Source organism: Trypanosoma theileri (assembly GCF_002087225.1).
Source record: "Trypanosoma theileri isolate Edinburgh chromosome Unknown TM35_Tth_3_V1, whole genome shotgun sequence".
NCBI lineage: Eukaryota > Euglenozoa > Kinetoplastea > Trypanosomatida > Trypanosomatidae > Trypanosoma > Trypanosoma theileri.
This window is the reverse complement of record NW_021639845.1, coordinates 378,243-387,461: the sequence shown is the minus strand read 5'-3', so window position 1 is coordinate 387,461 and position 9,219 is coordinate 378,243. Positions and strand designations below refer to the sequence as shown.

Sequence of the window (9,219 nt, the reverse complement as noted above, 5' to 3'; positions counted from 1 at the left end):
TCTCTGCGTTTTTTTTTTTTTTTTTCCACCTCTATTTCTCTCTGTGTGTGTAAGCGTATGTGATTGATACGTTTTTGTTTTACATACACGTGCGTACGCATATATATATATATATATATATATATATATATATATATATGCTTTTTTCTAGCTGTTCAGATATTATTATTATTTATAATAATATGTGTGTACGTGTGAGTGGTGAATTCATACTCTTTGTTACCTGGAAATCTCTCTTGTGGAAATAGTTAACGAAAGGAAACAACCATTATTATTATTATTACTATTTTTTTTCTTTGTTTCTTTGTTATGTTTTTCTTTTTTTTTCCCTTTTCTCTTTTCTTGTTTTTTTATTTTTATTTTTATTTCTCTTGAGTGTACATTTCTGTCTGTGTGTGTGTTTGGAAGAGCCAAAAATAAGAAAAAAAAAAAGGAAAGGAGTTTCCTTCTATAGAAGGATTTAGAGGGGTGATTCTCTCACTTTCTCACTTCTTTGTGTGTAGACTGTTTTTATTTTTATTTTGTGTAAAGTGTTACCGATTTAAAAATGTTCTTCTGTCCATTCTGCGGCACACTGCTGCTGATTGAGCCGCATCACCCCACGAACCGCTTTGCCTGCTCGAGCTGCCGATATGTGGCGCCCATCACCTCCACGCAGCCACTCACAGCGAATCACTCTTTTCTCAAATACAACAAAGTGGTGGAGGAGAGCAGTGATGCGGCACAAACGACTGTTAAGAAGGAAGAAGAAGAGGCCGATGGGGGACAGGTGATTACAGTACAGTGCCAGAATGATGAAAAGGCATGTGATGGGGATCGTGCACACTACGTACAGATTCAGATGCGCTCTGCTGATGAGCCGGCGACAACTTTTTTCAAGTGTCTGAAGTGTGGGTTTCAGTGGAAGCAAGATTGATGCTGCCGCTTTGCTCAGTCTTTCTCTCGTTGTTGTTGTTGTTATTGTTATTGTTGTTGTTGTTTTGTTGTTGAAACTGTCCGTATTCACATTATATATATAATATCTGTGTTTCGGTGGTGAAAAAAAATTTTTTAACCAGACGAATAATTCTTCTGAAGAGAGATGGGTAGGTGAGGGGTTAAATTATGCAATCAAAGTTGACAAAAAAAAAGAAAAGAAATGATCTTTGGTTTGTATTTACTGTTGGAATTTCATTTATATTTCTCTCTTTATTTTCTCTCTATCACTAAGCAGTAAACATTCAGAAGGAAGAGTAAAGGTGTAGTTTTAGCGGTAGGTGGGGTGTGTGAAAACGTCCATACCTGCTTATAGTTATACACTGGTACACATTGAGTTACACAGACACATATATATATATAGACAGAAACGGAGAATAGAGTCCCACAGGTCGTGGGGGAGGGGGGTGGAAAAACAAAGAAAAAGGTACGAATAACAAGTTTTCCCAAACATATACATATTAATACCTACAGAAGTTAGCCTCTGGAGAAGAAAGAGAAAAAAGAAAAAAAATCACGTATTTTTGGTGTCTTTTTTTTCGTTTTGAGTATATAATATCTCTCTGTGTAGGGATTATTATTATTATTATTTCTTTTTTTTTTTTTAGTTTCCTGTTTTTCATTCCGTCTCCAGAAGACTAATGCATGCGGTGAAGTATTTGGTAAAACTGTACGAAATACCAGAAGAGGATGGAGAAATTTCAGCCTTTGATACTCATGCTAATACCATATTTACTGGTACCAATAGGGGTATGTTATTAAAGTTTTGCGTGGAAGGTGCACGGGCGTCTGATACATCACTTTTAGGAGTAAATAACTCTTCTCATGATAGGAATAACAACAATATAAAAGATAATGTTAGCTCGACATCTGGTCAAACTATGAATGTAGAGAATCCTACTTCAACATCTCTCTCATCACAAAATTCAGAAAGAATTTATACTAGTATTGTACGTCAAATAGCATTATCTACTTCACAACGTACAATTGAGCGTCTTCAACATAGTCGTACACATAATCTTCTTTTTGTACTCTATGAACATCGTCTTGTAGTGATGGATTCTGTAAATTTCTCTCATATTCAAACAATAGCAGAGTGTGTTGGTACTTTTTACGTTTCAGATTCTCAAAAAAATAATTCTAAACGTTCAGGTCTTCATGTAATTTGCGCATCTGAACTTAATGGTAAAGGCCTTAGTGTATTTGAGTTTGATGCATCTCAAGGAAAGTATGCACGGGCTATTCTTACTCAGGAACTTGTACTTCCTGAACCAGCTCAGGTACTTGTTACTTATGGTAGTATTGCCTGTATAGGTATGCGTAGAGAGTATAGTCTTCTTTCTCTTTCAGATGGAAATTCCTATGGTGTTCTTACTCTTGGTGGGGGAAGACAACCACTTCTTGCAGCTGGTGATGGAGAAGTATTTATGCGGTATAATCAATCTATATTCTCTGTATCTATGCGTTCTTTTCCTTCTGGTAGGGTACTTGGTCGTACCATTCAATTAGAGGATGAAGCATTATCTTTTGTAGTTCGTCATCCTTTTCTTTTCGCATTTACAGAACGTTATTGTGATGTTTGTTCTTTATATGATGATAATGTATCGGCACGTTTACCATTACCAGGGTGTTTATTTAGTTCACAATTAGGTAGAGGAGATTTTCTCTACGCTGCAAATAAAACAAAAATTTGGATGGCACGTTTACATTCATTACGTCATCAATTAGCTGATCTGGTAGAGAGGTTTAAGGTGGAAGAGGCTTTCCAACTTTTAGGTAGTCAACGTAATAGTACATCTCTTGATTTACAAGGGATTGAATTAGAATTACATGTTATGGCAGGTTTTGCATACTTACATCACTGTAGACCAAAAGAAGCGATGTTGCACTTTAATGATCACATTGATCCAAGAGATTTATTACTACTTTTACCAGAATGTATTCCACCTCAACCGGAAGACTATAGCGTTGAATTAAAATCTTTATTAGCAATAAAAACCTTAAAAAGGCATGCTAATATATCTGTTAATGTTACTAGTAGTTTACCTAAATCAGAAACAAAGAAAGATGTACCTCTTGGAGAAGAGAAAGAGTCTCATCATGGAGTTGAAGACTCAGTTGCAAATAATAATAATAATAATAATAATAATAATAATAATAATAATAATAATAATAATAATAATATTAATATTAATGATAATGGTAATAATAATGATGATGATGATGGCTTCTGGGCCCATTGGGAGGAGTGCTGTCCATATAACACTTACACTGGTGAGCTTCAGAAGGCCTGGTTGGAGACGTATGAAACTTTTCCTATCGTACCAGAAAACAATAGTCGTCGAATGCAGGGTGAACGACGTCAAGTAACAGGATGGGGTGTTGTTACTGCCGCTACTTTTCTTGAACGTTCATGGGAACTTTTTAAAGATGAACTTATTGTTTATTTTCGTTCACGTTTAAGTAATGCCTCTGATGTCTACGCACGGGCAATGGAATACGCTCTTTTAGTACTTGCACTTGAGGCCCAAGATCATCGTGCAGCTTATCGACTTGTAACATATGGTTCCTCTCTACGTGTAGAGGATTGCTATGATTTATTATCCACACTTAGAGAGTATCGTTTACTAGCATGCTTATTATATCATCGTAGTTACATTGAAGAAGCGAATCATGTATTGAGTTCTCGTGTTTATGTATCAAGTTTTTTGCCTCATCTTTCTTCACATGCTTATGTTGCAGGAGAACCTGCACCTATTTATAAAGCTCTCCCAAAAATAATGCATGCTCAGTTAGATAAACTCTTATTCCATCCTTTGGAATCTACTCAAACCGTTGTAGCTGAATTATTGAAATCAGGAGATATGGGATCTGTGGAAACAGTAAATGAAATGGCGGCAGCAGCAGCAGCAGCAGCAACAGCAGCAGTTGTTAATACTATGGATGCATCTGAAACGGATACACCACCAACAGCAATAACACTTCCAGTGTTTCCTGGTTCTCTTTCGGAGGAGATGTATTTGGTGACTAAACTAAACTTACCTGCACTACAGGAATTGCTGCGTGAAGTACCGATGGCTCGGTGGACGGTGGATGAAGAAGGCTCTTCTCTTCTTCATGTACTTTTTAGTTCACTTGTTGTAATGGAAGAGTTTCTTGAAGATGATACAACATCTGAAAGTGGTCTTGCTTTACTGAATTTAATACTTTCATCTGCTATTCTTTTAATGGATTATGGTGTTGATATTTCAGTATTAAACAGAGAAGGACTTTCTTGTTTGGATATTGTTGCTTTGACTGCGGATGGGGCTTTTGCAGATATCGTCGTCTCAGCCTTGCTTGCTGACAGGGATGTTAAAGAAGTTGCTGCTGTAGTGGAAAAGAATGACTCTGTAGTGGCAATGCGTGCAGTTTGACATACACAATGATGAAATGATGTGAATTTGTTTTTTTTTTTTTTTTTTCGTTTTTGTACACTTTGTAGGGGCTCAGCCCAACAAGGGGGTTGGGTGGGTGGGTAAAGAGTTGCAGCACCTTCTTTTTTCTTTTACTTACTTTTGTATTTTGCATCTTTATATATATATATATATTTCTTGTCAAGTGATGTTAAAATTTGAATTGATGTTTTATACTTGCATCTTTGAGTGGGATTGTCTCATTTTATTTTATTTTATTTTATTTCTGGTTATTCTGTGTATACATAAAAGAAAATAAAAAAAAAAAAACGAACGAGGAGTAAAGAAAAAAAAAAAGAAAAAGGAGATAGATTAGTCTTCATCTATGTCTTCCCTATCACGTGGACAGCGGCGTCTGCTGCGATATGCCACAAATGACGAGGATGTGAAACGTTTGAAGCGGAAACGTGCAGAGGAGGTGGCACCAGTGCTGCAGCAGCGGAAACAAAAACAACGTTGTAGTCTCAACAAGGAAAAAGAAACAGCAGAGACATCAAAGGTAGATTTACCACTATGCAGCGAAGTGCTTGAGTATGTGCAGAAGCATTGCCCCACCGCCCCACGTAAACTTCGACAGAATCAACTACGTCTTGTGAGGGATCTCAGTAGTAATAATAGTAGTAATACTGGTGTTAGCAGTAGCAGCAGTGGCAATAATGACGATCATGTTGGAATGGAGAAAGAAGATGCATTTTATGTAAAGCGAATGGAAATAGTGGAGCGTCTTGATGTTTTTGCTGTAGTAACATTGGCAGCATTACAAAGACGTGCACTTCACGTAGGACCCAATTCGCTTGGTGCCTCTCTATTAATTCTTGTGGAAAATGATGCCAGCGCAACCGCATTAGCCTCTTATATGAAGAAAACATTCCACATTAAACATACACTCGTTCTGGATGGTTCTCGATTTCCAACATATCCAACTGTTAATGATAATGATGAGGAGACAACGGAACTTGGTGAACGTACAGTGGTTGTAATTGCCTCTATTCAATCATTTCTCGCAGTAGATGCACGAAGTGCTGTTTGGAAATTCATTGGAGCTTATGCAGTTCTTTTGAGATCACCGACTGGTACAAATGCATTTCTTAAGTCTATGAAGGATGAAGAGAGTCAAGAGTTTTTTGAAAAGTTGTGTCGACAGCGTTGGCGTTGTTTGGGCCACGCGCGTATGGCTGCTGTGATTGCACCCTCGCGTAACGCACTCCTCGCTCCTCTGGCTGATATTTTAACAACAGCAGCTCCTACTATGGAGGAGGAGAACAATACTACTATTACTACTACTACTACTAATAATAATAATAATAATAATAATAATAATAATAATAATAATAATAATAATAATAATAAGAATGATAAGAATAAGAATAAGAATGATAAGAATACTACTAGCAACGGTAACGGCAATAATAAACAAGAAACAGAAGTCGCTGCTACCACTACTACTACTACTACTACTATAATGCGTTCCCCTGTTACAATGCACTACGGTGTTGTGGAAGGTACTCACCGATTTCAAACACTGTATACAATTTTAATGAATCTCCGTTCTGGACAAGGTGTTGTGGTACATTTCGCTACCAAAGAGGCTACTCAATTCATGTATGATGTCTTGTATGCGCTAGGGGAGCTGCCATCATCTTTGTTATTACTTACAGATTATGAAGGCAGTAGTTCTTACGCTTCTGTACAGGATAATGATGAAGATCGACGACGCCTATGTGCTCAATTTGACAAGACTATTGCAGAATCTTCTAATCAGGAGTCTTCAAATAATAAGAAAAAAGATCGAGTGGTGTTACTTTCTGCTTTTGGTCTTGTACCTCAAAGGGGTACTATTTTTCTTCAATATGATATTATGGTGGATATTGTGAATTTCACTCAATTTGTCAGTGATGTTCTTACACCAGCTGCTTATAATGATGCAGCCCTGGATCCAGCTATGCGACGCCGCTCCCGTACACCTCCTCCTGTAGTGGAGCGTAAAGGATCAAAAGGATCTTCTTCAAAGAATACAAATACTTCTGGTGGGACATCGTCTAATGTGAATTCAACAGTTCCTCCAAAAGTCATGTATCAACACATTCTACTCTTACTGCGCCAAAATGAATTACAAGCGGCTCTTCCATACCTCCAAACACCCGCAAAACGACTTAATATTAACATTGAGCCTATGCCTCAACTGCCCTCCACCACACGCTATTTACTCTCCGTACAGAGAATACAGTCCTTACATAAGAAGCAGTTTGCCATTCAAAACGCCGCCTACGCTGCCTACCGTGCTACCATGCTGCTCTACTCACTGGTGGGACCCGCGGATGTTTACGATGCCCGTCGCGTGGATCTCACACGTGTGGCCGCAGAGTTCGGATATGCCGCAGCGCCTATTTTGGATCTTCGCACACGCGAAACGGAGTTCCGCCCACGCGAAGATATTTACCGCGCTGCACGGGAACGCATGGCACTCGAACGTCGCCGCACACGGGCCTACGCGGAGACGCACATCATTGGAGAGGCACCAGAGGAGCACATCGCTGATGAGGAGACAAACGGGGATGAAGCGGTGAATATGGGATAAGGTGATACATGACGGTATGCGCAGTCTTTCTCTCTCTCTCTCTCTACCTCCAACTCTCGTAAACATAGTCCGATACATTACATATACAGTCGAGGTGAAGAGAAACAACGAAGGAAAGGGAAAAAGAGAGGATTAGTATAAGGTGTGTGTGTGTGTATGTGTAGGGGGTCTGCACTCTGAAGAAGCATCAAGGGAACCTTATAATGGAGATACTGGTGGAAAGTGAAAGAGAGAGAGAGAGAGCGTGTGTGTGATATAAAAAAAAAAAAAAAGAGAAAATGAAAAAAAAAAAGAACAAAAAGAGGTGTTGAAGAAGAAGAAGAAGTAGTAGTAGAACAAGGTGAAAAAAAAAAAAACAATAAAAAAAAGGAGGAGGAGGAGTAACTGTTGTTAAATAAAGAAAAGACCGATTAAGAGAACCAACACATAGAACGACATGTCTGTGTTTCTCTGTGTTTGTGTGTGCGTGGACCCAATTTTTTTTTTTCGTTGTGACACATGTCTTCTGTGGAAAAAGAAAGGAAAGCGCAAGTACGAATAATAAGGAGTGATATCTTCTTTCTTTGACTCTTATAAAAAAGAATATATATATATATATATATATATATATATATATATATATATATATATATATATATATATGATTTCAAAAGAATTTTTTTATATTATTTCTATCTTCTGTTTATATATTTATTTTTCGATTTATTTTTATTTTTATTTTTGTTTTATTTTCTGAAGTAACACCCTTAAGGGAAAGTAAAAAAAAAAAAAAAAGAGAAGAGAAAGGGAGGTGAAGTGACCAAAATGCCAGCAAAGCACAGAGCGGCTCAAGAGCATGATGAAGAAGATATGATGCACGATGGTGACATGTCAACATCTTACCAGAAGTACTTTAATCCCAATTATTCCGCAGAGTTTATGAATAAGCTTCCTGAGCGTATCCGTGAACGTGCACAAGTACTTATGCACTACCATGAGGAATATGAAAAGCTCCATAAAAACTTTGAAGAAAAGGAAATGGAGTTACGCCGCAAGTACGATGAACTTTATGTGCCACTATACGAACGTCGTAAGGAAATAGTTACTGGCGCCAGTGAGCCTACTGAGGAAGAAATTAAAAAGGGCTTCCCCAGTGAGCATGAAGGTAAAGTTGATATTGTTACTACAGAAAAGGATACAGTAAAGGGCCTTCCAGGATTCTGGCTTCGTGTTTTGGAACACCACTTACTTTCTGCTTCCTTGATTGAAGAACACGATAAGGATCTTCTTAAGCATTTGACCGATATTCGCTCTGGTGTGGTGGAAGGAGGATATGGAAGCTTTGCTGTCGTCTTTGTTTTTGAACCTAATGAGTTCATTGAAGAAGAGTCGCTGATGCTGGGTCTTGTGCAGAAGGATGAGGGTGTAAGCATTGTCCGCTCCCCACTCACGTGGAAGGAAGGGAAAAATCTGACAGTAGAGAAAGTCACAAAGAAGGTTGGTGGAAAACGTGGAAAGGGAGCCAAGACGACGACTGTAACTGTTTCTCGTCCCTCCTTCTTTAACATCTTTGTCGAGAAGAAGAATGAAGACAATGATGATGAAGATGATGAGGAAGATGATGAGGAGGAAGATGACGATGAACAGATTGAGCAACTGCTTCAACTGTTGCACACCAGCATTATTCCTTGTGCTGTGAACTGCTATACCGGCGAAGCCCCCGATGGTGACAGTGATATTGACATGGATGAAGAAGACGATGAGGAGGACGACGATGAGGAAGATGACATCGATATGGATGACGACGACGAGGAGGAAGATGACGATGAACAGATTGAGCAACTGCTTCAACTGTTGCACACCAGCATTATTCCTTGTGCTGTGAACTGCTATACCGGCGAAGCCCCCGATGGTGACAGTGATATTGACATGGATGAAGAAGACGATGAGGAGGACGACGATGAGGATGAGGATGAGGATGAAGATGACAGACGCAAACCTGCACACAGAGGTCGTGGAGGACCGGTAGGCCGAGGTGGGGCTTCCAACTCTCGCGGACAACAACAGGAGTGCAAACAGCAGTAATAAAAAAAAAAAACTAACATATAGTTAGAAAAAAAAAAAAAAGAATATATTTATATGAGAAAGATGAATGAAGAAAAGAGAGAGTTAGGAAGAACTAAGGCCATAGTGACTGAGAGTGCTTGCGTCTGTGTGGGTGAGAGAGAGAGA

General features: G+C 38.6%; 4 protein-coding genes across 4 annotated transcripts; all 4 read left to right on the top strand.

Moving 5' to 3' along the window:
* Window positions 1-547: 547 nt before the first annotated feature.
* TM35_000032440 (RNA polymerase III C11 subunit) lies at window positions 548-916 on the top strand (the record flags this gene model as incomplete). Its single annotated transcript, XM_029022011.1, has 1 exon — window positions 548-916. One exon carries the CDS (start codon window positions 548-550, stop codon window positions 914-916), a length of 369 nt encoding a protein of 122 aa, XP_028886557.1.
* A 700-nt stretch (window positions 917-1,616) lies between these two features.
* TM35_000032430 (uncharacterized protein) lies at window positions 1,617-4,391 on the top strand (the record flags this gene model as incomplete). The annotated part of the gene is made up of 1 exon (XM_029022010.1): window positions 1,617-4,391. One exon carries the CDS (start codon window positions 1,617-1,619, stop codon window positions 4,389-4,391), a length of 2,775 nt encoding a protein of 924 aa, XP_028886556.1.
* A 364-nt stretch (window positions 4,392-4,755) lies between these two features.
* On the top strand, window positions 4,756-7,008 carry TM35_000032420 (uncharacterized protein; the record flags this gene model as incomplete). The annotated part of the gene is made up of 1 exon (XM_029022009.1): window positions 4,756-7,008. The coding sequence occupies one exon, from the start codon at window positions 4,756-4,758 to the stop codon at window positions 7,006-7,008; it is 2,253 nt and encodes a 750-aa protein (XP_028886555.1).
* An 804-nt stretch (window positions 7,009-7,812) lies between these two features.
* Window positions 7,813-9,072, top strand: TM35_000032410 (putative nucleosome assembly protein; the record flags this gene model as incomplete). Its single annotated transcript, XM_029022008.1, has 1 exon — window positions 7,813-9,072. One exon carries the CDS (start codon window positions 7,813-7,815, stop codon window positions 9,070-9,072), a length of 1,260 nt encoding a protein of 419 aa, XP_028886554.1.
* Window positions 9,073-9,219: the final 147 nt, after the last annotated feature.